The 27,744-nt window shown below is 49.9% G+C and overlaps 1 protein-coding gene across 1 annotated transcript; it reads left to right on the forward strand.

Moving 5' to 3' along the window:
* The first annotated feature begins 135 nt into the window (after positions 1–135).
* Positions 136–27,681, forward strand: Ccdc92 (coiled-coil domain containing 92). The gene is made up of 4 exons (XM_036171707.1): positions 136–549; positions 22,985–23,131; positions 23,636–23,677; positions 26,365–27,681. Exons 2-4 carry the CDS (start codon positions 23,002–23,004, stop codon positions 27,135–27,137), a joined length of 945 nt encoding a protein of 314 aa, XP_036027600.1. The 5' UTR covers positions 136–549; positions 22,985–23,001; the 3' UTR covers positions 27,138–27,681.
* The last annotated feature ends 63 nt before the right edge of the window (positions 27,682–27,744 follow it).

Genomic DNA, 27,744 nt, shown 5'->3' on the forward strand with positions numbered 1-27,744 from the left:
ACGCGCACGCACGCACGCGCGTTCCCGCGGCTCGGCTGCTCCACCTCTCCGTTGTCCCCGCCCCACCCCGCCCTGGTTACCCAGGGCAACCGCAGTGCGGCCGCACCTGAGCAGTGCGCTTGCGTGTTACTAACATCCCTCCGTCGTTCCCTCCTCCTTCTCCTCCTCCTCCTCCTCCTCCTTGCCCTCGCCTCTGCCCTGCCGCAGTCGGCAGGGAGCGGGGCGTCGGCCCCCTTCCCCTCTGCAGAGATAGCATCGATCGGCCCGGCCCTCCCCTCGCCAGCAGACCGCCGCCGCGTCGGCGCCGCATCCTCCCCTTAGACAACCTCGGGTGCGAGGACCAGCCCGGCCGCCAACGGCTCCCGGCGTGCACTGCGGCGAGCGCTCTCAGGGAGCGGGCGGGATGCGCCGGCCGGGCGGTGTCTCCTGAGTCTCCGTGCCCCCGCGGCAGGGCCGCTGCGCACCCGGCTCCGACCGCCCCTGCCCATGGGCCGCGGACCACCGCGAGGAGCAGGCCGAGCGCCGCAGCCGCCGGAGGGACCGTGGCAGGTGAGGCGCGCACCTGCGCGGATAAGGAGGAGGCTCGCCGGCGGGGCTGGGCGCCAGGCTGCGCACCGGCGTGGCGGGGGAGGCGAGGCGAGGCGCGGCGCGGCGCAACGGCCGCAACCGCCGACCCGGGCGGAGTACGAGCCGCATTGCAGGTGCGGGGCAGCGCCCCGGGGTCCGGCCCGAAGCCGGCGGGATGCTGTGGGCCTCGGCCGCCCGCCCGCGCCACACCTGCAGCATCCCGGACCTGCAGCCCTGGCGACCCGGTGGCTCCGTGTAAGTACTCCGCCCTGGGCTCCCGGGGACCCGCGGACGCGCGCGCTGGCCACGCTCTCCCCGGGTTGCGGGCTCCTCGGGCTCGACCCGGCCCTGCGGGGCTAATGTCAAGCCTCGAGTTACCTTTGGCTGCACGGTCTAGTCCACTGATGACAGGGAGGTGGCCCAGGAGAGAAATGTGACCGTGCTCTGTGACAGGTGGCACCGGTCGGTTTCATAACAAAGTACGGGCTTGCAGACACCTTTAGGAGTGTTAAAAAGCAGCTGGGCGTGATGGCGCACCCCCTTAACTTTCAGCTCTCGGGAGACAGAAGCAGGTGGATCTCCGAGTTGGAGGCCAACCTTGGCTATATAGCGAGTTGCAGACAAGCCAGGGCTACAATGGTGAGACCCTGTCTCAGAGAAAAAGAGTGTTAAAACCAGGATCGCTGTCTGTCTACAAACTAAGTTTGGAATTTATTTAAATAGCGTTGTTATTGTTATGTATGTGCACAGACAAGAATTCCCCGGCATTCTCTTGCCATTCATTTGTAAGGAAAAAGATGCTAGCATTCCAAATGACTTTTACCTCCAGTTTTTCTTGTTTTCTTTTTGGCAAACTATTCACCAAAATGGCTGAATATTATGTTTGGAAGAAAGGCTTTAAGACTTGTGTACACGGGTATACCAGTACTAAAAAGCCTTAAAATAATTTGGATTGCTCCTTCTCTGTAGCATATTATAATCAATTAGTTTCGTTTGGATTTTTTTTGGGGGGGTTTGCAGTGTGGAAGATTGAACACAGGGCTCCACACAGCATAAGCATGGACCAGAATTTTCCTGTAAAACACTTGAATATCTCAAATAGATGTTTTGGAAATTAGACATTTTTGACATTGACTCTTCTTAGACACATGAATCTTTTTTGTTTAGAATAGCTCACTCATTAATGCTCATCTATCCTAAGTTGGAAAATCGATTTTAGCCTCTATCTAATTGTCAGGATGTGTTTGCGGCAGGACTGATGTTAATTACAATGTTGATGCTTTTAAGAAATACTTGTAAAGCATTCTCTCGTATTTCTGGCAAGAAAATATGCAGAGCTTTTTTTCTTCTGTCTAAAACAAGGTCAGCCATAAATAGATCCTAATGCATACTGGGCGACACATTTATTAACTAAGATTAACTATCTCCTGAACTTCATATACTTTGAGGGCAGTGGCGAGGCACCCAGCAGTGCCATACATACAGAGGCTGCTGCAAGTGCAAGTTCCAGACCAGCTAAGTAGGCTCTGATGTTTCATCCCCGCAGAAACATTTGGCAGGGAAGGGCCTGTGTCCTAATGGTCTTCAGACATTTGAAGGTCTGCCATGCAGGAGGGATTTTATTGCTGGAGAGTAATTCCTGAGCAAGGAAGAGGACACTGAGTACTTACAGGAAGACAATGTCCCTGGTGCCATAAAAGCAAAATTATGATCAAAATTATGAACTTCAGCAGCGAAAAGAAGTGGGGGGGCTACTCTTCCTTGGGCTCCCTCCCAGTGTAGCATGAAGGACAACTCAGGTCTGGAAGGCAGGTCTGGAAAGGCTGTGTGTGTGTGTGTGTGTGTGTGTGTGTGTGTGTACACGCGCGCACGGGGGGGGGGGGGGGGGGGGGGTGTTCTGTTAGAGTGTCTCCCAGGGTTCCAGTGGCCACTGGATTCCAGGGTGTCTATGTTTCCCTCCTAGCTCTGTGGGTTTGTTCTTAAATGCTCTGCTGCTGGCTTCTACAGCTCTGTGCATATTGACATCCCCAGACACCCACTTGAATCCTGGGAAGATTGTAACTGGGTTCCCTGCTGATGTCAGAGGTGACTCGAACCCTATTTTGTGTTGTTTTGGGGACCTTAGAGATAGGAAAGCGCTCCCACATGAGTGTGTTGGAAATGTGTTACATACTTCTCTGGCTTTTATTTTTGTACTAACCACCTCGTCAAGAAAAGTGTCTTCTCTAAGAAGGAAGTAAGAAGTCGTTCTTGCTACAAATGAAGTGGCACCGTTTGTTCTCTGAGAGTCAGCGAGTTGTAAAAGTGTACTTTCCTGAGCTGAGGACATTACAGATGGGAAAGAGGTGACTCTGGTGCTTGCTCTGCGTTTTACTCTCTCTGTTTCATTACTCAAATATGACTCAAGCTTCATAGCAAAACAGTCAAGTCATACCTACCTAAAGTGTAGTCAGTGTTTTCTGGATGGTTTCTAAATCTAGCCAGAGTAAAACAAAACCAAAAAGTAGAACTTCTGTGAATTGGAGAGGGCAAAAGGGGCTGTCTTAGTCAGGGTTATCATTGCTGTGATGAAACACCATGACCAAGAGCAACTTGGGGAGGAGAGGGTTTATTTCACTCGAAGTTCCATAGAACAGTTCATCATCAAAAGCAGTGAGGGCAGGAACTCAAGCAGGGCAGGAACCTGGAGGCAGGAGCTGATGCAGAGGCCATGGAAGGGTGCTGCTTACTGGCTTGCTCAGCCTGCTTACTTACAGAACCCAGGACTAACAGCCCAGGGGTGGCCCCACCTACAATGGGGTGGGCCCTCCAACATCAATCACTAATTAAGAAAATGCCCTACAGGCTTGCTTACAGCCCAGATTTAATGGAGGCATTTTCTCAACTGAGGCTCCTCCTCTCTGATGACTCTAGTTGTGTCAAGTTGACATGAAACCAGCCAGCCTAGGGGCTTTGTAGTAGAAGCAGATAGAAGATGTGCCTTTTTGTGCTGTGTCAGTCTTGATGAACTGATTGGCAATGGGAATAACGATGTCACCATGAGAATAATGACCAAACTCCTAGGTGTGTATACTGATTGGGTTAGCACTCTGGGCTGTAGCGGGTGAACAGAGCAGGTTCCTGGGAACACAGAGGTCTGAAGTGCAGTGGGATGGTCACGAGGCCAGTGGAGTTAAACTGTTGGATCTTCTGGACCTGGAGTTCCAGATGGTCGTGAGCCACCATATGGGCTCTGCATGAGATCCGTTGTCATGGAAGTCTTTCCTAGGCCATTGTAGTGGGCTTTTGCCTTCCCGTTTGCTATGCAGTTAGAGTTTGTGAGCCTGGAAGTCCATTTTCATACTGACGTTGCTTAAGGTATGTCTGCTACTACACATTGCAGTTCCCAGGATCATTGTGGTCCTGGCCATCTGAAGGTTGCACATTTTACCCAGAAGTGAAAAATTACACTGAAAAGGGCCATCTTTGATATCCCTGGGGGAGGGGGGTGCATAAAACACTGGCTTCACAAGAGAAAGTTCCGTCCCTGTTGTGGATGACTACCCTGGGATTGCTAATGGTTCCTAACCTAATTTCTCCGGTGATGGATGAAGTAGGGGGCCATGATCATACCGTACTCTGATATCAAAGAAGCTTTTTTTAACTCACTCCTCCAGCCATCGCATACATCACCCTAAGCAAAGGGCACAGGGGTTATTTCACCTCCGTGACTAGGGACGTGATAACAAATCCACATTGAGAGGCACCAAAGTCTTGTCCTTTGACAGGGAGGATAAGGAAAGTCCTTGGAGACAAGAACACAGCAGAGGTCACCAGTACTGCCTGTCCTTTTCAGGGTGTGTCAGTCTTTGTCTTTCATAGTGTGTCATCGTTATTTTTTGATTGGATATCTGTGACCAGACCAGAAACCTCCGAAAGCTGAGAACAGCATCTTTCAGCCATGAAAGCAGTTGCTTATGGGCCTCCCTGTTGCACTGGGTAAGGCAAGGTGGTCCTTTGGCCAGGGAAGAAGGATAGTAGCCTGCACCTGGCATAGGTCTTAAGTAAGAATACTTCCCAGGAAGAAAGTGGTCAAGGGCCAGCTAGATGGCTTTGCAGCACCCTGGCAGTACTTTACAGAAACTGAGCTCAGGCACTTCTCCAAGCCTGATGACCTGATTTGGATCCCCACATCCTATATAATAGAACCAGCTCCCTCTGATAGTCTGTCTGTCTTGGCATCAAGGCTATGGTATTGGGGTCCAGTGAAGAGAACACCAAGGCCAGACCTCACTGATGGGGGACAAAGAGAGAGGGACATTAGGCTGGAAAAAGCCAGAGCAAGACCTTCTTAGAGACAAGAGGGAGTGGTCTTTTGGCATGCTCTTGTGTCTCGGCCATGGTTGAGACTCAGAGCAGCTCTTCATGCTGCTGACTGGCTCTAGAACATCATGGTGAACTTTGCCCGACAGCTTTTGGGGCACAGCACATTACACCCGAAGAGCTGTGGACTGAGGACTTGGACTGTTGTCTGACTGACCCTAGCCACCACATGGGCTTCTCACGAGGTAGTAAAGTTCCTTGATGCCTTCAGCATGGCTTCTGGTGACAGAACACAAGTTTATCTCCCATCTCAATGCCTGTAACCGAAGGGAGTGGTTTGGTTGGTTGGTTTTTGTTTTTTGAGAGAGGGGTTTTTGTGTAACTGCTCTGGCTGTCCTAGAACTCATTCTGTAGACCAGGCTGGCCTTGAACTCAGAGAGATCCATCTGCCTCTGCCTCCCAAGTGCCTTGATTAAAGGCATGTGCTACCATGCCTGGTGAAAGTTCTAGACTTTAAATTGTTGAGTTCTTGTGTGAAGTCCAAAGATAGGGCATCTAGATGCCAGAGTCCTACAAAATGCTGCTAGGGTACTGCGCACAGTTCCACTTTACTGTTACCACCCAGTCCAGTCTTGGGAGACAGGACAGGGAGGAACACAAAGTTGTATACCTGTCATGTGTGTGCTTCTAAGTCAACACACAATATGCTAGATCCAGGAATGAAACACTATACAGGTTTTTAATAGTCTTATGTCAGCTTTTGCAGGTAGCTGTCTTCTGGGTGAGTGGAATGACTAGCGTATCCATGTGATAACTGCTCCTGTCTGAGTGACCTGGTCTGAACATGTTTATAAATGCACCCACACACCCCCTTAAGCTACTGTCATTTCCTGATGGCTTCCCACAGCACCAGCCATCTGAGCAGGGTGATTCATCCAGCACTGTTGTAAGCTGGGAGGCTCAGAGCACCCGCCGCTGTCCAACTCTTCCCGCATCCCTTCTCTTTGTGCATCCAGGCAGGGATACAGAGAGAGATCTTTTGTCACTTCCAAGGGCCCATTTGGAATACCAAAGATTACCTTGCTGCAGAAGACTCTCTGGCAGTCTCAGAGGCCTGTTCCTATATGAGACCTGGCATGGGACAGGTACAACATGGAGAGAGTGGGTCAGCTCAAGAACACCTTGACAGTGCTATGCACCAGCCTAGAAGTTTCATAAAGCAGGCCTGATGGGAGATAGCGTGTGTGTTTGTTTTTGCTCTTTTGGGGGCCCCACCACCCAGCTAAATAAATAAATCACACATGGAGGCTTATTCTTACTTATGAATGCCCAGCCTTAACTTAGCTTAGTTTCTAGCCACCTTTCCTTAACTTATTCCATCTACCTTTTGCCTCTAGGCTTTTCCCAGTTCTCTTATTCTGTATCTTACTCCATGGCTTGCTGTGTAGCTGGGTGGCTGACCCCTGGAGTCCTCCTTTCTCTCTCATTCCTAGATCCTCTTCTCTCCTGCCAGCCTGACCTATCCTATCTCCTGCCTTGCTATTGGCCATTCAGATCTTTATTAGTCCATCAGGTGTTCTAGACAAGCACAGTAACACAGCTTCACAGAGTTAAACAAATGCAACATAAACAGAAGTAACTTAACACCTTAAAATAATATTCTACTAAATAAAAATAAAGGTTTTAACTTTAACACAGTATAACTATATACAACAAAAACAGTTATCAAGAATTAGTTTACAATATTCAGTCCATTTGTAGTTTGCTTATTTAGAGAAAATAATGCATTATCTATCCTATCTTCATGAATCCAAAGTTTTACACATAACTTACTTCTATCATAACTAACAAAAACTGCAACTATAACTATTTAGTCTTTAACACCATCAAAGACCCAGAAGGATTTAATATTATCTAACAACAGAGACATTTGGCTGCCTGGACAGTTACCCAACGTTCCACTGAAACATTGGGATGTCCATCTTCAGCCTACAGGCCCAGAATATCTGGCAGACTTTTCTATGAAGTAGGAATTTTGGACTTTCCTGCCTTGTTTTGGCAAAGTTGGTCAGTCACTTTCCTCTGTGTTGTGCTGAATGTCTGGCAGTTTCTTCTATGAAGCAGGAACCCTGAAGGACCATCCTGCCTTGTTTTGGCAACGTTCATTGGTCACTTTCTTGTGGGTCCTGCATGTCCAATTTATACCTCACATTGTCAGCAGTCAAAGGCAAGAACAGTTTCTTTGCCCAGTGGCTGACCTTGCTACAATGAAAGCAAACTCCATAAGGAGTTTCTTCAATGCCCATCATCTCCTCCTGAAGTAAATTGGTGCTGCCAGGAGTTGATGTGTCTCATTATCATGAAAAACTGCAACAAGACATTTTAAATGCCATATTCTATAGATCTTTGAAGCATTTGAAGACCATCTATCTAAAATATATCTATTTGATCTAGAAAGCATATTTTCTTTTTTAAAGTTAGAGCATTTCTAAAGTATCTAGATTGGTTCAATTTAACAGTCCAGTTCACAATCCCATGTGTCTAGCAGCTGTCTTTTGCTTCTCAACAGTCAAAAAATTCAAAGTCAACACATACAGGATCCAGATTACCTGTGTATTTCCCATCTTATGTGGCTTTTTTCTATTACTCTCTCTTTAAAGACTTTATAAACTATTCATTTATTTTTATGAATATACCCTTCCTTTTCTTAAGCCTACACACATTGTTAAACACAGTGTGACCCATTTAGAGGTTTTTCTGTCTGGATCTCTTTTACTGTTTATCTCTAATTTTGTTGTTGTTTTTTGAATGCACGAGCAAACTTTTAAACGGATAAGGTACACCTGGATCCTCCGAGTGCAGCTCTCTCCTGGCTTGGTCTGCTTCTCGGGTCATGAAAGTCAAATGTGAAACTGGCAGCCAGTTGGAGGCTTGTCTGACCAGGAATTGCGTTCAGCCTTCCTAAAGCTCTAGAATGCCTTGCAATGCGGCATGCGTTTTTTTACTTAGTTTTTTTGTTCCTACTTAACCTACTAGCTGCTCCAGGGCTCCCTGAGCAGCAGAAACTGCCCAGCAGAAACTCTTAAAGGAGCCCTATCCCTTTTTTGTTGTTTAGCTTTCTCAGGCTCTAGATGGACATTCGAGCCCCACATTGGGCGCCAATTGTCTTTTTTTTTTTTTTTTAATTGTTTCTGTCTTTTAAGCCACAACTGTCCAAATCAGCAACTGCAACTCTGCAGCTACCAGCAGCGGTTAGGCTGCAAGGGCCATAGCCGGAGGAATTCTGTTCCTTCCGGCTCCAACTCTTTCAAAGCTATGAAGGGAACTTAACTAAACCTCAGTCCCTCTAAAGAACTCAAAATTCAAAGGTTAAGGAAGAATTCTGCTCTTTAGAGGCTAAATAGCAAGTGGCTCACCTCCTCTCCTTGTTCTTTCCTGTCCTTCAAAAAGCCCCTGCTTATCAACCCTTTTTCGTGCAGCCTCTTGATGGATTTTTATTTAATCAAACATGTCTTTGCATCATTAAACAAATGTAACACACCTTGAAATAGTCTACTACAAGTGTGAGACTCATAAGTGGTTGAGGACTCCACAATTAAGGAGCCCCCATCAACATCTCAGTGCTCTACTGTCAGTATGAGAGCATTTGGTCTCCGGACAGAGAGTAGCTGCCATGAGTAGTCGAGAGAGACCTTTTTGTGTTGAGGATGGAGGCCTCCCAAAGATCAGCTTACTTTGCTGGGAGCTGTTTAGCCTTTTCTCGCCCATTATACCATTTTTGTTGGTTTTCTTTACTGTGTTGTGATGCTCACAAATAGTCATTTTGTCCTAAGCTCTCTGCTTAAGTAGCAATGTATTATGCAGGGCTTACACTTATAGTTTTTAAGTGTACTGAACATATCAGATGCCCATAATACATTGATTTAACCATCAATGGGCTTAAAAAAGCAAGTGTTCAACTGGATGGTGGTGGTGCACACCTTTAATCCCAGCACTCAGGAGGCCGAGGCAGGTGGATCTCTGTGAGTTCCAGGCCAGCCTGGGCTACTGAGGGAGTTCCAGGACAGCCCGGTCTATGAGGGAGTTCTAGGACAGCCCGGTCTACTGAGGGAGTTCCAGGACAGCCCAGTCTACTGAGGGAGTTCTAGGACAGCCCAGTCTACTGAGGGAGTTCTAGGACAGCCTGGACTGTTACACAGAAAACAACAACAATAACAACAAAAGCAAGTGTTTAGAACTGTCCAGCTGTTTCTCACAAAGACAGGTGGGTGACAGGTTTGCTTTCCTCATTTGAATTTTAATTGTTTTGGGTAAATACATATTGTTCCCTATTCATTTCAGTATTGTACTAGTCCTTAAGGAATTAAGGGTTTTAGAAAGCAAAGTTTACAATTAAAAATCATGTTATTATTGATATTTCAACATTGGCAGAGAAACGTGACACCTGAACATATTTCTCAGCCAAAAGAATAACTTTATAGTTGCCATACTATGCAACGTCTAAGATTTTTTTAAAGGCTTATAAGGAAACTGTGCTCCTACTCTGAAAGGATAGGGTAGGTATCGTTTAGCCTTTGTGAGAGAATTCTTTCATGTGACTTAATATGTGCTGGGGATGTCCAGCCACCCCTACATCTAGACTCTGAACTATGCAAGGGTCATATTAATGTTTGGTCCTTTGCATATTCCAAATGGTGACCCTAGTTCCTGGCACTAAAACTAAAGAAAGATGCTTCATTGGGCTGGCAAGATGGCCAAGTTGGTAAAGGTGCCTGCTGCCAAGGCTGGTAACCTGAGTTCCATCCCCATAACCCAAATGGTGGAAGGAGAGAACAGATTGTCCTTGGATGTCCATGTATATGCTTTGTCAGTAAGTAAATGTAAGAAAGTTAACAGAAGGCAGGCCGGTGGTGGCACACGCCTTTAATCCCAGCACTCGGGAGGCAGAGGCAGGCGGATCTCTGTGAGTTCAAGGCCAGCCTGGTCTACAGAGTGAGATCCAGGAAAGGCACAAAGCTACACAGAGAAACCTTGTCTCGAAAATAACCAAAAAAAAGTTAACAGAAAAGGTGCATTATAGAAAGAATGAACTACAAGACTTTATATTGCCATCCCACAAAGGGAATGCTGGGGTTGGGGATTTAGCTCAGTGGTAAAGCGCTAGCTTAGCAAGCACAAGGCCCTGGGTTTCGATCCTCAGCTCCAAAAAAAAAGGGGGGGGAGGATGCTGAACTCTGAACTCTCAAAACCATGCAACAAAGAATGTGTCTAACAGCCTCAAGAAAACATTGGCATGCCTTTGGTGTTTTGTTAAAGATTCTTTTTGATGTGTATGGATATTTTGCCTGAATTATATGACCATACACCATATGCATTCCTGGTACCCATGGTGGCCAGAAGCAGTCATTGGATCCTCTGGACCTTAAGGACCATGTGGTTGCTGGGAGCTGAACTTGGGTCTTAACCACTGAGCCATCTCTCTAAACTCTGTATCTTTAAATTTTAATTTTTGAACTAGAATTTTGCACCTGAGTAGTTGATTTTACATTAGAGCAAGAGCTGTTTTCCAAGTGGGAAACAATTTTGATTGATTGATTCAGCACTGCTTTCCTTAACTTCTCCATTTTATTTTTGCGCAGATTGCAAAGCTTGTCCCAGCCCTGTACTCAGGGTGTCCTGGTGACCACAGAACCTGCTTTGTTTCTTCCATCCTGAAGAATGTTTGCATGGATTACAGGTGTCTGGTCAGTCCCGTCAGCATCTTGAGACACTTTAGTCTTTTCAAGGTTCATGTAACTAGCAGTCTTCTGAACACAGAGGTTCCCTATATATGAAGTAACGCTAACGCCTTTGGACAATATTCCCTGGAGTTGACCTGTGTCAGCTCTATATAGACTTCAGAGAGTGTCCACAGAATTTCTCTAGAAACACATATCTTTTCTAACCACAGTACTGGAGATGCCTTGTTTGCAGGGCTCCAATTCTTGGTTATCTTAGTGTTTAGACAAGAAAACCAAAATCTTTCCGCCACAGACTGAGAAGGCACACTCACAGTCACAAGCACCGTGAGGTTGACATGTGAGCCCAGGAGAGTGAGAAGCTGTCTGAGTTGGCTCAGCATGGGGCAGGCAAACTGGAGCCCTCTGTGCACTGCCTCTCCAGCGATGGAAGATTCGAGACAAGCTTATGTGGGGTCATGCTGACGGCTTGTTGCAGGATGGCGGCCCTTTTCTCTAAGGCCGGTAGCTCTCTCTACAGTGGGAAGAAGGCCATACCTGGCCAGCTGTTGTCCCTCCTGTGAGCTCTCTGTCCCCACACTTGCCATTGGAACCTGAGGAGAGCAGCCAAAGCCTCAAATCACAAGAGGAAAGCCTCACCTCAGGGCAGAGCCACCCACCTGGGATCCTGCAGTTCACATTGGGTGCTAGGTAGCTCTTTGCTGTGGGGCTTCCTGACTGTAGGTAGCACCCTCTCACCAGCTGTAGTGACCCAAATGACTCCAGATGTAGTCCCTGAGAGCAGCAGCTCCTCAGCTCCTGGTCAAGCCCTTTAATGCACCAGAGAATCCCATTCTTTGTGTCCCTTAATTCTGATTATTTCCAGCTGCTGTACATCACAAAGAAACTGTGGCCGTGCAAACTGTCTAGGCAAAATAGTAATAGCTCACTCCAGTAGAGACTGAGCAGGGATGAGATTACATAAGTACCATGTGCAGAGGCCTCTGCTCGCCACCATGTCTCACATTCTCACGTGCTGTCCCATCTACTTCCCCACTGCCCTACTTCTACACATCATCTAAGTCACAGCACCAGTTGTGCACGCACACAAGCAAACGATCTGAGTGAGGAAGGAGTCAGCAGCCATGGCCTGATATTTATAAAGAGCAAGCCTGAGCCCCTCCTCCAGCTAGCCAGCAAACCACAGCCTCCTGTCATCGAGAGAGGTCACCTTGCACTGTACTGGGAGACAGTATATTGTCATGTAAGCCAGCCAGTCAGAAAAGCACATTTTTAGGATTTCTAGGATGCATTGTAAGGAATTCTGTTGAATCTGAAGCCTGGGTGTTCAAAACACTCAGTGGAAAGTAACAGCAGCACATTTCACAGGCGGGCTCTAGGTTCTTAACCCAGTACGGGGTCTGCTTTTCTGCAGCTGTGGGGTGACACCTCTTGTTCTGAGGGGCTGTCTTCACATGAGCAGCCACATCCTCAAAACCAAGCTGTTGGACTGTCAACACTAAGCAAGACTTCAGCTGTGCAGTGGGAACGGGGAGGGACGCTGAAAGCGCCAGTCGCGTTTTGTCACTGCAGTTTGTGCTGGTGACATTCCATGGGCACACCAGTACAGTGTGTCAGGAATGTGGACTTCAGAGTCTGTGGTTCCCAATCTCAGCCCTGCTGCCTGCAGCTTTCTGCTCGCTGAGATACAGATTGGGTAAGAGTGTTCAGCGAGCATGGAACACAGCACCTGACCTTGTAAGCCTTCGTCATTACGACTTTCCCCCAGAGCTAAGGGACCTGGGGCCACTGGACCTCTCCCCGTGCTCTGCTTTATCCTGGCCTGTCTGGGTTCTGAACTGGGAACTGCACCTCTGTTGTAGAGCTCTCCCACTTTGGTTTCTACCTTGGCACCTCAACTTATATGTACAATTTTTAAAATTATGCTTTGTGTATGAGTGTTTTGCCTACATGTATGTCTGTGAACTGTGTGTGTGCCTGGTCCACAGGAGCCAGAAGAGGGTGTTAGATCTCCTAGGACTGGGGTTATAGATATTTGTGAGCTGCCATGTGACTGCTGGGAATTGAACCCCGGGTCCTCTGCAAGAGCAGCCATGCTCTTACCTGCTGATCCACCTCTCCAGCCTTTGTGTTCTTGTAGTGTAAAGCTGGCATTAGTTGTCTAGCCCACCTTGTTTGCACAGCTCTCGAATCAAGTAGTGTGTGGTCATGCTGGTGTAAAGCTTCATTCAGGCGTCCCTCCCGGAGTTGCTTCCTCCTCCCTCGGCCCGCCCATCCTCCAGGGCTCAGCTCAGCCCCGGCCTTTCCAGAAGGGAAGCTCTGTCCTTCCAGGCCCTGTGCACTCAGCAGCAGTTCACAGGTGCCACCTGGTATCCTACAAAGTGCCAGGAGTGCTGTGATCATTGAGGCCCCACCCATATCCTCCAGGGTTCTTCTCTGCCTGGAGGAGTGACAGGTGCACCAATGTGCGCCTCCCTGGGCTCCCTTCCCCTGGCTCCTTTGCTTAGTTAGTCCTTCCACCTCAGGAGGTTGTAATTACAGATTGTTATCTTCCCCCACCAAGTGGTTGTAAGCACGGAATGAAGTCCTACACTGCAGGCTTTAGGAGCAGACGGCTTGATTGCTAAGGACAGAGCAATCAAAAGGACTGATCATCCGGCTAGTGCAATAGGCTTTGGAAATGTCCAGGTCAGTTTAAGCAAGGTGTGGTGGCACACACCTGTGATCTCAGCACTCAGAAAGCTGAGGCAGGAGGATGGTAGGTTTGAGGTCAGCCTGGGTTATGTGGCAAGTTCTAGGCTACTCTAAGCAGCAGAATGGAACATTGTCAGAATAAGTAGACTAAGTTTTGTTTTTTTTGGGGGGGTTGTTTTGTTTTGTTTTGTTTGTTTTGGTTTTTGTTTTTTCGAGACAGGGTTTCTCTGTGTAGTTTTGGTACCTGTCCTGGACCTCGCTCAGTAGACCAGACTGGCCTTGAACTCACAGAGATCTGCCTGCCTGTGCTTCCCCAAGTGCTGGGTGCCACTGCCACCCGGTCAGAATAAGTTTTCAGTGATCTTAAGTTCCTACCTGTCAGGGTAACTTCTGAGGCTCAAGAAGTCTCTGGACTGGTATTCATAGAACCATGTCCATTAGAAGTTCATAGATGAAACTGTCTGTACTATATCTATGGAGATTCTTGTTGGCTCAGGGTGATCCTGATGCCTGGCCAGCTTGAGAAGCTCACAGGTGATATTTCTGCAAAGCCATGAATTAGTTTTCTGCTAATACTGCTCACTCTGATGGGTTACCCCAGAGAGTAGTTACCCCGAGTGCTGTCTGTTGGGAGAAGAGGAGGATGCCGAAGTAGCAGAAGGACCTAGGCAGGGTCACTGCCCTACAAGCCCTTGGCCACTGCTGTCCCAGCAGCCACTTGTGTCAAGGATGTTCTCTGTGGAATCAAAGTGCTAGGTTGACTCCTCTGGGGTCTGGGGCTCCTACCAGCTGGGGTGAAATCTGCCTCAGGTACTGGTTCCACAAAGCCCAGGACTCCAGCAGACACCCTATGATGGAGAGCTCGGTCATTGACCTCTTCTGGCCTACACAGCCCATTGAGAGATGCATTCCAGATCTGTTTTCTTGAAGAGACCTTGCACACAGAGGAACTCACCCCTTATCTGAGTGTGAGTGCCTGGTGCGGTTTTAAATAGCAACTCTGAAAGTGTGAGCTAATCGGAGTAAGAGGAACATGGGAATAAACCCATCCTGCAGGCCTCCAGTGACCACAGGCTTCCCAGACAGGCTATGTATCATGTTTCCATGCCTAATTGCCAGCTTCTGATCACATCTTTACAGCCTTAACATCAGGCTATGCACTCTTTCAGAAGGAAATGGATGTCAATGGCTGGAGAATTGTTGATGGGCTTGTGTTTTATGATGGTTAATGTCCATCGAGATACAGGAAGGTAGACTGTGTATATAGAGGAGGCACCAGAGGCTCTTGTCATTCTCTGCCTGTTTTGGGGACACTAAATGGTTGCTGTTGTAAAACTTGCCTCCAGTGAGCTCCTGTGTACTTGGGTGAAGAAATGATCGTTGCAGTCATCTAGAGTCCCCTGACATGATGTTAGGGAAACACGCTGTCTCCTCCTTAGTGGTGCTCAGTGATTGCCTTTTTCAGAGGGTGCGCTTGACCATTTCTTCTGACTGTACTGAAGTAGAATTTAAAATGGTCATTTACTTTGAGTTTATGTGTACAGGTGTTTTGATTGCAGGGATGTCTGTACCACAAGTGGGCAGTGCCCATATAGGCCAGCTGAGGGTGTTGGATCCCCAATAACTAGAATTGCAGACAGTTGTGAGCCACCATGTGGGTGTTGGGAATTGAACAAAAATACTTTGGAAGAACAGCCAGTGCTCTTAACTGCTAAGCCATCTCTCCAGCCTAGAATTTTTAAGAAGTGAACAGTCACCCATAACCTACCATCTAGAAAGTAATGCTTAAATACTCTGTGTACGTCCTTGGACATTTTGTGATGACTCACTCAAAGTGTGATATTGCCGATACAGGTTTAAACATGAGCTTTTTAGGTCAACTCATCTTCACACAATGCAGTTGTGCCATGCTCCCTGAGTCCTCCTACCGGTCACTCAGATCCTTTGTGTGGTAGACATTGTTTGGTTGGTTTCTTCTATTGGCTTTTGGAAACATCTGTTCAAGAAAATGTCTACTGTGTAGTTAGAGAGTAGAGCACCCATAAGACACCTCTGCATAAAGAGTCAGCTTGTTTATTGCTCTGATAAAATACACCAGCCATTCTGCTTTTTTTCCTTTTCTTTTTTATCTTTCTTTGTCTTTCACATCATGCATCTCAATCCCATTCATTTCGTATCCACCAGCTGCCCTTGCAACCTCTCCTCAAAAATTAAAATGAAATTTAAGAGAACAAAAGGAAAAACCTCATTGTGGAAGCAGTAGTGTGACATAGGAGTCATACAGTAAACCCTTTTATCCATAAATCAAGTGTTCATTGCAAAGAGTCATTGTTCTGGTTTGAGGCTGATGCTGGGCCCTCACTGGGACTCCTTTTGGATATTCTGTTGTTGCCCTGTGTCTTGAAGACCCTGCAGCTTTTGGTCTGCAGGACTGGCCCCTTCACAAGCTCCAGCAGATCATAGATGGAGTGGATATTGGGGTGTGTTAGCTCATAACCCTGGTTCTGGGCTGAGTGGTTGCAGGGTTGGTCAGCCCACCAGCTCTCCCCTGTCTTCACTTCAGCCATTCTGCTTAATCTTGTAGCTGAAAGTCTTCTGGCCCTACACGTCACTGTCCACACAGGCAGCATGGTGGCTTCTCGAGTAATGGGGCTGCAGTTCAAAATCACAACCCCTGTGCTTAGTTCTAGCCACACTTGTTTCTGTTTGGTTTAAAAAAATGGAGAAGTACTCAGGAGTTTAGATAGATCCTTTCCTGCTTTTGCAGGTGATCCAGGTGTGCGTCCCAGCACTCCGAGATAACTCACAACCATTCATAAGTCCAGTTCCAGGGGATCCAAAGCTGTCTTCTGACTTTTGAGGACACCAGGCACATGTGTGGTGCACATATATACATGAGGTGAAACATTCATACACGTAAAAAAAATTAAAAAACAAAAAAACTACCTCAATTCTTTTGTTTAGGTTAATTGTGTGTGTGTGTGTGTGTGTGTGTGTGTGTGTGTGTGTGTGTGTGTGTGTGTGTTGCCAGTATTTCTGTCTACATCATGTGGGTGCTTGGTGCCAAAGACAGTCAGAAGAGGGCATTGGATCCCATGGAGCTAGAATTACAGGCAGTTATGAGCCACTGTGTGGGTGTCAGGAACTGAACCTTGGTCCTCTCTCTGCAAGAGCAACAAGTGCTGTTAACCCCTGAGCCATCTCTCCAGGCCAAAACACCCTCATTCTTTAAGATTGCTTTCTGTCTCTTTACAAACTTAATTGAACCTCTGCAGTCAGTATTTAGTGCTGTAGTTCTGTTCTTCTTTAACAAGGTATTTCTAGAGTCTTGTCAAATGCTTGCCTTTCTGGGAGCTGATGCCCTTTTATCTTGCAGCCCTAGCTCTTTGGGGCTTTTCAGATGATTTGCTCATTGAATTTCCTAAGTGCCTTTGCAGGCAGGGACAGGAGGGCCCCACAGCTTACAGCAGTTCGTCCTCTAGGTTACTGTGAATTCAGAACTGTGTCTGTGTTGTCTTCATACATGATAAAGTTGGGGGGTTTGGGGTCTTTTGAGACAGTGTTTCTCTTTGCAACAGTCCTGGCTGTCCTAGAACTCACTCTGTAGCCCAGGCTGGCCTCTAACTCAGACATCTGCCTGCCTCTGCCTCCCAAGTGCTGGGATTAAAGGCATGTGCGGCCGCTGCCACCGCCACCACCTGTTAAAATTGCATTTTTAAAATTGTGTGTGAGTAAGTGCACGCACATGTGTGCCATGGGTGCCCCCATACCACGGCATGCATGTGAAGGTCAGCAGACAGCTTGTCAAGAGTCAGTTCTCTTTCCACCTACGGGTTCCAGGGATCAAACTCAGGTTGTCAGACGAGGCAGTAGACACTTTTAGCTGCTGAGCCATCTCAGCAGCCTCCCTCCAGGGTACATGTTAAAGCAGGCCCATGGGAGGGCCACTACTTAGCCTCAGGCCATTTTTAGCCATTGTTAGAGTACTATAGATTGGCTCAGAGGAAGAAGTAATGTTTTATTGTCTCTGGGCTCCCAGCTTCCCTGTGCCCCTCTCCAGTGGAGATGGAGCTAGAAGGCAGCTAAAGAATTACTTTTGCAGATGAGCCAGGCACTTTTATGTTGTCTTCTTTGGAAGCAACTAGAATTTGCTAGCTCATTCTCATACTTAGTGCTCAGGAAATATCTAGTATGAACAAATAAACAGCTCAGAAGTAAATTTGTAGAGCTTTGAACCAGTATTTACATAGCAGTAGGTCACTGGCATTGATTGAGCACTTACTGTGTGCCAGGCACCAGAGCCTGCTGCACTTAGCACTGAGTGGGCTGTCATGAGGATTAGAGCCAGCTAAATGGCTTCACTTGCACCCTAGGCCAGTCCCGCCCTCTCAGTTTGTCTACCCTGGCTGTCCTTTTGTCCTGCTGTGATCTGCAGATCTGCTCTGAATTTCTTCATGTGGAGACAGGTTGCTGGCCAAATAGTCAGAGGTTTGTTTCCTCTGGTGTCCTCTGAGCCCACACATCCACCTAGAAATGAGTAGCATACCTTCCTCCCTGGCCAATATTTTTCCTGATGGCAGTCCTTAAGCTTCAGGAAACCAGAGCAGTACAGAAATTCCTACAAAAAGTCCCAGTGGTCCTTAAGCTCCAACATTGAGATGGTGGGTAGTGCCCAGGACAGGTCCTTTCAGTAAGTAGGGGAGACAGTATATCTGTCCTTCAGGGAGAGAGAACCCACTGCAGATGAGCTATAACTAATTGATGAGTAGATTCAATAATAGCTTGCTCTAACCAATCTTCAGTCACACTAGGCACTGTTCTCATATTCTGAAATTGTTACCTCCATGGCTTTGTGAATTAGGCTGCTTTGGATAGCCCAGAGGCTGTGTTTAAATGAGACCCCCTCCCCCAAAGATATTCATTGCTCTTCGTCTGCTAAATGGAGCTGCTTTAAAATATCTTCTCAGGCTCTAGAGACTTTATGGGATGAGGTCATGTTCAGATCAATGCTGCCGCAGTGCTTTTTGATTAATGGGAGGTAACGGGCCCAGCCTCTCCTCAGCCCATGGTGGAATAGGATAAAATTATCTGAAATGCATACGTAATGCATGAGTTCTTGGGGGAGAGGAGAAAGAGGCAGAAGGAGGGGTTGCCTAGAGTAGTCTAGACAGGGGAACAGGGTGTACAAAGGCCCTGTGTTGCAGGGTGTGGTAGATAAAAGAGGGGTAAGGGGTACTGTGGTGATGCGCTAAGAGCATATTGGGGACCTGATGGGACAAGGCTGGGGAGGTGCAGCCTGGCCAGAGCATCAGACCTTGCTATGAAAATGTAGGCCAGGTGAGGTGTGCACAGAGAGGTGCTGTAAAAGGATATGTTTTGGAAAGGGGACTATCTGGACCTGGCTGTGGGTCTCCCCCTCATAGGCACACCCAAATGGCATCTGACAGCTCACCGCTGAGCAGAACACTACTTTTGGCCCAGGACATCTTGTGCTGAGTCAGTCTCCAGAGGCTCTGGCTGTGGGACAGAGAGGGTGAGTGTGAATCAGGTCCTTGGCCATTCCTGCTGGTATCCAGGGCATGAGGACACGCATCCTAAGGGTGGGATTCCTCTTAGTTTTTCCGAAACCACTTTGCTTTGCAGAGGTGCTGGTGAGGCCCAGAAGGCTGTGCCTTTGCCCACCTTCTTGTCTTAAAAGCAGGGCTGGTTCCTGATTGTCTCGGAAATGAACAGAAAACCCAGAGAGTGGAGAGCCATGTCTGCTCAGAACAGGCATAGTACCTGGCCTCCACCCTGCAGGAGAACGGTCATCCACTCTCCTCTGGAGCTAAGTTGTATCAGGTTTGCTTTGTCTGTGCACTTTGTCGGAGGTTGTCTACTATGGGAAGCTTTGCCTTCCTGTGTAAATCCACATCTGCCCAGCCTTGAAGGTTCCTGCTGCAGACCCTAAGGCTGAGGGGGATTGCCAGGTTTAGGGCCATTTCTTGGCTTCTTGGTTTCAGTAGAGTATCCTCTGTCCTGCAAAGAGGACTGCCAGAGCAGATGACAGAGTGTTTATGCAGCATGCTCCAGAAGGAAGATCTCCATGCCCGGAGCTAAGAGGCAACCAGTACCTGGGGGTCAGGATGGGCATCGGACTTGGCTGTTGACAGGCCATTTGTCTTAATGATGGCAAGAACGGATGCAGACAGGGTCCTTAGCCACCAAGGCCTTTATTAGTGTCAAGTTATCCCCAGAAATGGTGGCGCAGTTCCCTGGGAGCTACTGCAGCTGGTCTCTATAGCCCTCAGCAGAACAAACAGTGACTTTCCCTGATAGGACTGCTGAGCGCAGAGAGGACGAGGTGAACTGATGGTGCTCTGTGGTGCCTGCAGGTTACTGCAGCAAGTGTCTGAGTGCCTCACCCTTCCAGACAGTCAAGGTAGCCTTGTTAAAGGCCACCTGTTCCCACTGAGGGAGCTGTCTGGAGAGAAAGACTCCAGGTCTGCGTGCATTCACTGGGGTTGGGCCAGGCCCTTTGTAATGAGAATAGAACCTTACCTGCGACGGAGGGTAGAGTCTCCAAGAGAAGGGGACTAGTGTCTGGCCCCTGCTGCCTGCACAGAGCTGTGAAATTGCTGGTGGCTCTCAGGGCCACAGAAACAGTTGAATCACCCTGGGGCAAAGACAATAGTTCAGAGCCATTAGCAGGGGGGTACCTTCACCACACAGAATGGCAATATTGGCAGGATGCTCAGAGGAGGTAGCCTGGGACCCATTAGCCATCTGCAGAAAACCCACAGTTGACTCCATCCATTATACCAACCAGTTCTAGACCCAGCAGTGTACCCTTTCCCATGTGTCTGACTCTTGAAGTTGCTTGGGGACCAGCTTTAAGTCTGGCACACCATCTGTAATGATGGTGTGGTATCAGTAGCTCAAGAGAACAACATCATTGACTCAAGCTATGCAGCTCTTTCCCTATGGGCTCAGTAGCACCACCATCCTGCCCAGATGGTGAGGAAGTCACTTAGCCATCTCGGCACAACTCAGTCCACGTGTTCATACCTTGCCCCATACACCTGCATAGACAGATCTCCTCTTTGGAGCCTATTAGGGCATCCCAGAGGAGGGGCATAAGGGGATCTAGACAGTCAGAACTACCACAGGGCTGAAAGTCCTGTCCTAATGTCAGAGTACATTCATATTTCAGGACCCAGCAAGCTTCCCTGGTGTGCATGGCACTCCTTGCACACCGGGTTGGTTGTTCTAGGCGGATAACTGCAGTAGCAAGACCACCATGGGTTCCTGAGTCCAGAGTTAGGCTCAAGCACTGCTTCCCTAAGGCAGTCCAAACAGCATCAGTTCCTTAAACCATACTGAAACGGATTTCAAATAAAACTACCTACTACCCAGGGATTGGGACAGGGTGTCCACTGAGGGGCCCAGTGTAGACTATAAAAGCAAGTGTCTGACTCCCTGTGTAGATACGATATTCTTTCAGAGCTACATGAGATGTCTTAAAGTTTAGACTATTAAAGTACACAGTTTCTTTGGGCATGCATGCCTGTGAGTTACAGACCTGAGGAGGAAGCCCCCACTAACATGGGCCTTGGTGCTTGTAGGTCACCACCGGTGTTTACTGTGGCCTCCTGGGTGCAGGCACTGGACTGGGCTTAGGTCGAGACAGGGACAAGCCTGCAGGCCATGCAAGGATAAAGGCAAGAGACACAGGCCCATAAACCCACTTTGACAGTTTCCTAGGACAGTGGCCAGGGATGTGAGACACATAGCCTCATCTGAGGCTGGGGCTTGGAAAGCAGCAGAACTTAGGCCGAGACCTTGGAGATCCTGGGAAGGCAGATAGAGGAGGGGGCAGAGGGCTGTCCTGCCATTGGATGGCATTGATAAGCTCTGAAGAGAGCTGCGCTACTGCCATGCACTAGGGCTCCAAAGAGAACCAGAGAGTGGGACCCTAAAACACCCCCACCTCCCCCGCTACTGTGTGGAGCATGAAAGAGAAGAGAAAGAAGACAGGCAATCCATCTATGTAGACCAGGTGAAAGGAAGATGGAGCAGGCCAGTCAGGGCACAGAAACGGCCTTGAGAGTTTGAATGCAGATGGATCACCAAGACACGGGCAGGGCCTGCCAGCAGTGGTGGGTTGGCTGGTGACAGAGGGGAGCTGGGTCAGAATAGGGATGGCACTGGGTGCGCTCATGCTAGGCCCAGGTTGCTGCCCTGTTTTCCTAGACCTGCATGTCCTGAAACCTGGGCTCAGCTTTCCCTGAGCTCACAGAACCGTGGAATTGAGCCTGTCCTCTGCAAACAAGCTCGTCAGGACTCACCTCCCCAGCCTGCAGACACTAAGCACATGGGTCCAGGTGGCCCCAGACTTCCTGCCAGGTTGAGAAGAAGTGCTTCTGCGTGCAGGAGACCATTGCTGTAACTGGGAGGCTCAGACAGCAGGCCAGGCTGCCCTTCTGGCCCGAGGCTCCTACTGTGGGTGCAGGCCCAGGGACCGTTCCTCCCATGTCACCACTCACTTGGCCTTGGTTGTACTGGCTCCTCTGGTATGGTCAGTGCCCTCTTCCAAGGCCATGTACTTGGCACATAGTACTGGGATCACGAGCTGCGGGGTCCACTTTGCCCTGCGGCTGGTTGCTGGGGCTGCTGACATGCTTTGGCTAGCGGCTTCTTCCACAGATGGAGCTCACCAGCTTATGCCCTCCACACCAAACTTTGTTCCTTGACCGCCCTGTCTGCTTTCTCTTGACATTTCCCCTAACTCAAGTGTCGTGATTTTTGTCACCATAGTCCTGCTAGGATGTGTTATTGTCTCCTTGGCGCCGCCAGTCACTTTTCTGTTTCCTTCTGAGCATTTGTCAACTCTGGGTGGGGCCTGGCTGCCTCTGCAGATGGTGTGAGTGAAGACATGGCTGAAGTCCTCTGGGAACAGTTCTTAGTGGTGAACACAACTCCTCAACTGATGACAGCGGTGTGCCGCCCCAGTCCCATGCTGAGCAGACCTCAGGCATGCTAGAGGCCCTAGAGAGGGGCTCCTTCAGGAAGGCCTGTGGGAAAGGCACCAAGAGCTGTATTTACAGTGGTGTGTCCGTGCTGTGCCAGGTCCCTTAGCTTTTCTGGAAAGATGGTCTGACTTCACATGACTCCAGTTACAGTGGAGCCTGAGGGCCCCATACTTGTGTAGCCACTGTGTGGCCCAGCAAATGTTCTTAAGAAGGGCTCGGGGCCTCTCCCTGATTTCTCCTCCCTCCCCCTCTTCCCTTCACCTCAGTAGCACCTAGGAGTCCACTGCAGGGGTCCAGGCCCCAGGTTCTCTGTGGGGCATTATTGCTTCCTAGTTACGGAATCTCTTGGAGGTGCTTTGGGCCAGTCACCAAAGCGGGACAATGGAAAGATGGGACCTGAGTTTGAATAAACCCTGCTCCATACCTACCAACTCTTCAGTCTTCCTTCTGAGCCTCCCTCTCCAGGAAGGAGCAGCAGTCTAGAGTCCTGTACGGGTGCCACTCATGCCCTCAGCTGGTTCTCACAGAGACCTGGCATGAGACCTGGCATGTGGCAGGTCTCTGTAAGAGATGGCTTAAGGGCCTGCACTTCACCTGCTCCCTGTATATTCCTGTGACATGTACCCCGAGCCCCACCTTCTCTCAACTCTCATGCTTTTGTGTTTCCTGCAGGTCACCTGGATGTCAGCATGGCAGCCACCAACCTGGAGAACCAGCTGCACAGCGCCCAGAAGAACCTGCTCTTCCTCCAACGGGAGCACGCCAGCACACTCAAGGGGCTCCATGCTGAGATCCGGCGCCTGCAGCAGCACTGCACAGGTGGGAAAGGCTGGGGCCACTGTCGGGGTGGGGGCAGGCCGGGGCCACTGTCGGGGTGGGGGCAGGCCGGGGCCACTGTCGGGGTGCAGTCTGCTCAGCGGCTACGCCAGGCCCCTCCGCACGCTGCTGTGTCCCCGGACTCAGTCCTTTGTTGCCCACACCCCTGCAAGTCTTACCACCACACAGTCCTGAGCACTCAGCTGCCAGCCTTGCCCTAAAAGAGCCGATGCCTACAGCACTCACCACGGTGTAGTCTCAGTCCAAGGGGGCAGCTGCTCACTGTCTCTGCTGTGCTGTTGGGGGTGTGCGGGCAAGATGAGGAAGGGAACTCTTGAGACACAGGTCCTCTTGCAGCCCCGATAGGAACCTTGACCCTGGTGTTTCTTACATCCATCTTGGAACTGCCGGCCCTGCTTCTACAGGGTAGAACTCACTCAGCTGGGATTTGGTGCTGTTTGATGTGAAGTACGCCACGATAATCAGTGTGTCATGTTTCCTTTGTAGATCTAACCTATGAGCTGACACTCAAAAGTTTTGAAGTGACAGGTAAGAGCTCCTCCCCACAGGTGGGGGCATCTTGTTTTCTTTGCAATGTATTCCCACTGGTCATGTGCTTAGGGTCCCTTTTGCAGCAAGAGTGGTTTCTCTGCCCAAAGACAAGTTTGTGTCCTCAGACACCTGTGGGCTGGGGTGGCGAGTGGCTTTTTTCACTTCCCATTGATACATATGTCTAGAATGTCTGTTACATACTTTTCGGAATTTCCCAGCTTTTCTCCCATGACTGTATATCCCTCTGTAATCCAGAAAGAAACCTCAGTGTGACTTGCCAGGAGGAGAAGTGAGGGCTAGGCAGAAGCCCCCCCCCCCCCCAGTCTCCAGAGTTTACCCAAGGCTGACCCACAGCCACAGTGCTCCATGTGGGGAGGGCTGTGGGTCCAGAAATTGAAACGGTCTCTCTCTGGACTGCAGTCTAGCCAACCAGTGGTGGCCAGAGAACTGACAGAGGTGGGTCTTCTAGGAGCTCTGTGAGAATGGCTTGTTCCTTAGCACCTTGCTGGGACTGAAGGGTATACAACATGTGTCTGGGGAGCCCTTTCCCTAACTAAGCTCTGCAAGGGCAGTTTGCTCTCGTGAGAGTCCAGTCTTGGTTGAAGTCCTGAGTAACTCCTGAGCACTTCTGCCATGGTTTTGTGTGAGTGGGTGCAGAAGGCCCTGTCAGGCTTCATAGGCCTTGGAGTGGGAGCCTGCCCACCAGAATCTCCACAGAGCAAAGACACCCAAGTCCTCTGCCAGGAACACAGGCAGCAGCTCAGGGTAGAGTTGCAACCTGTGGTTGGTCTGTCGTCTCTCCCCCGCCACACACACACATACCATGACAGGCCTTGGGAAGGAGCTGCCCATGCTGTGGGAGCCAGGGTGTCCTCACACCTTCCCCTTTTGCCCAGATTAGCCTGCAACTGCTCTGGAGCCTCTGTCTCAAGTCCCCTCACCACCCCTTTAGGATATCCTCAGCAGCACCATGGCTTTTATCAACGGTGTATGAGGTGCTACTTCAGCAGAGGGGCGGTTGGAAAAGGCTCTGGGTGGGTTTTGTGGGGGCATGCCCCATCCTCGGGACTAGTGCTTGGTTCAGAGCACATCACACACAAGCTCAGAAGGCAGGTCAGAAAGGATCCAGAGTCTCTCCCCTGTGCTCTACACACTGAGTGCCCAGTGACACAAACAGACCTGAGCAGTACTGCTCAGTGGGGAGCAGAGGGCTGTGAACTAGACATGGAGGTCAGAAATTTCTAGAGAGGATTATGTAGAGGACTAGGGTACCAGTACCTCCCAGAAGCACCTGCTAGATCTGGCCAAGACTGCACTTGAGAGCAGACAGCTGGGTAGCTAGGTCATTTTCAGGGAAGGACAGTGTTTGCCCAGGCCTCTTAGGGATAGGAAGCCAAAAAAAGCACCTTACTGAGGAGCCCTGGATTTCTTGTTCTGCTGGGACCCGGGCTGTGTGCCTCTGACAGTGACCCAGAACCTGTGACTGTCAAGGACTGTGTCTTTGACCAGCACCAGGGAATCTGCTCTAATGGCCCAGGTCTGTCAGCCCTCTTAGCATTCCCCGAGGACACGGATCCCAGAATGTTGTGTCTGGCTGGGATGCAGCCAAAGGCCTGAGATTATAGGTCTATCATGCTTGGAGGTAGGGCCGAGAGGAGGGCCCATCTGCAGGTGTGTGGAGGAAGAGCAGTGGATGTCAAGCCTGATGACTGGGCTGGGGTTCCTCACTGCACTGGGGAATCTAGTGCTGGAGGAGGGGTTGTGTTGTTTTGGTTATGGCTAAAAACACAAGACTCATACTGCATCATTTCTAGGGATAACATTTGCTGATTCAGTCTCTCTCTCTCTCTCTCTCTCTCTCTCTCTCTCCACACACACACACACACACACACACGTCTGTGTTTACCTGCACTGAGTTTGCAGTGTACACTCGCCCGTGGGGCTTCTTAATAGCTCAGAGTCTACCTGAAGCTGCCGGCTTAGGAAGGTACAGAATGTTCCCAGAACCAACGGGCACTGCAGGGCTGTTGGCAGATTTTGGATGCACAGATCTGGAGTTGAATCAACTCTAGTGGTCACAGCACAGAAGAAACAAGGAGACGGGCAGCTCAGGGTTCATGTGGGTGCAGAAGGCATGGAACAGATGGACTGTCAGACTGGCAGCTTGTTAGCCATGAGGTGTTGTTGTTGGCCAAGGGAGGAAGGGGAGCAGGGCAGACTGAAGGAAGCCAGGGAGATGGTGGTACCCAGTGGGAAGTAGGCCAGACGGGTCAGAGAGGAGAGCAGGCTGCCAGGCAGCTCCAGAGGGAGCAGAGAGGACAGGCTCTAGATTGGGGCAGCTGGGAGAATGAAGGTGACAGAGAGCAGGGTCTAGGCCTGAGGGACATGTCTGACACCCTTCACTTGTAGAGCTGGCACTCCAGAGACGCTGACTCCAGCTGACGCTCAAGCTGTTTTAACCTCAGCACCTTCAGATTCTGGAGACATTCTTTTACACAGTAAGCCAGGGAATCAAGAGCTGGGAGGGGCCTCGAGACCCCCTGATTCGCCTTTAGTGGGAGCAGGGCCTGCAGGCCCTCCTGCACCCCGCCTACCATAGGGCTCCTGGCCAGGGCCCTCCACACAGGCCGTGAGCATCTCCTTCCTCTACTGGGCTCTGACCTGGCACCTGGCTTGTTCTGGAGGAGCCGTCTCCTGCAGAACAACGGAGCTGAAGAGGCGCTGTGAAGAGCTGGAGGCCCAGCTGAAGGCCAAGGAGGAAGAAAACCACAAGTTACTGCAAGAACTGGAGCAGAAGAACGCTGCCATCGCTGTGCTGGAGAATACCGTCCGTGAGAGAGAGAAGAAGTACCTGGAGGAGCTGAAGGTGAAGAGCCACAAGCTGAGCATGCTGTCAGGCGAGTTAGAGCAGCGCGCCAGCACCGTGGCCTACCTCACCTCGCAGCTGCATGCAGCCAAGAAAAAGCTCCTGAGCTCTAGCAGTACCTCTGACGCCAGCCCAGCCGGCGGCCCTGCACTGGCCAGCTACAAGCCCACACCCCCCAAGGACAAGCTGCCTGAGACACCCCGTCGCCGAATGAAGAAGAGCCTGTCGGCCCCACTGCACCCTGAGTTTGAGGAGGTCTACAGGTTTGGAACCGAGAGCCGCAAGCTCCTTCTGCGGGAGCCGGTAGATGCAATGCCAGACCCTACCCCGTTCCTGCTGGCCCGGGAGTCCGCTGAGGTCCAGCTCAAGGAGCGGCCTCTTGTCATACCTCCCATCGCCTCAGACCGTGGCGCCAGCGGGCAACATAGCCCAGCCCGAGACAAGCCACACAAGACCCATGTCGGGGTGGCTCATCGCATCCATCACGCCAGTCCACCCCAGGCCCAGCCTGAGGGGGAGACGAGGGCTGTGGACCAAGTGAACACAGGGAAGGTGGTGCGGAAGCACTCAGGGACGGACCGAACTGTGTGAAGCCTGCGGCCAGCCCCGCAGCCATCCACGCACTGTGAGCGCCGCAGGGAACCTCGCCCACACCTTCCTCCCCCACCCATGCCAAATGTTTCCTACCGTCGCAGCCTGGCTCCTGGCCCATAGGGACACAATGCTATGATGGTGTCCCCACTGAAGATATTTACTGGCACTGTGGCCAATGCCTGCATGCCAATAGCTTGCTTCCAGCCCCTCGCCATGAGATCTCGGCACAGTCCTAGACAAGGCCCAGGCCACAGCTGCATCACATGCCACACTCAGAATCAGAACCGCTTGAAGTCAAAGCAAAATAAGGACTTGCCCCTCCCAAGATCCAGGGCAGCCGAGCAGAGCAGAGCAGCAGCTTCTGCTCCCTACTGGGAGACTCCTACCTTCCCACAGACCCTTTGCCGAGCAGCTGTATATCACATGACCTAAGCAAGATGACCTCACCCCTCATGTCACCCCAACCTGAAGGTGTGTTCATAATTTTTTGTTAGTTTCATCCAAATGTTCAGGATCCAACAAATGTTATTTTCTAAACCCACCCTCCTCCTCCTCTGTCTTTTTGAAGCACCGAGGGACTGGAGGAAGTGGGAGGGAGCATTAG

Source organism: Onychomys torridus, chromosome 22, assembly GCF_903995425.1.
Source record: "Onychomys torridus chromosome 22, mOncTor1.1, whole genome shotgun sequence".
In the NCBI taxonomy this organism is placed as follows: domain Eukaryota; kingdom Metazoa; phylum Chordata; class Mammalia; order Rodentia; family Cricetidae; genus Onychomys; species Onychomys torridus.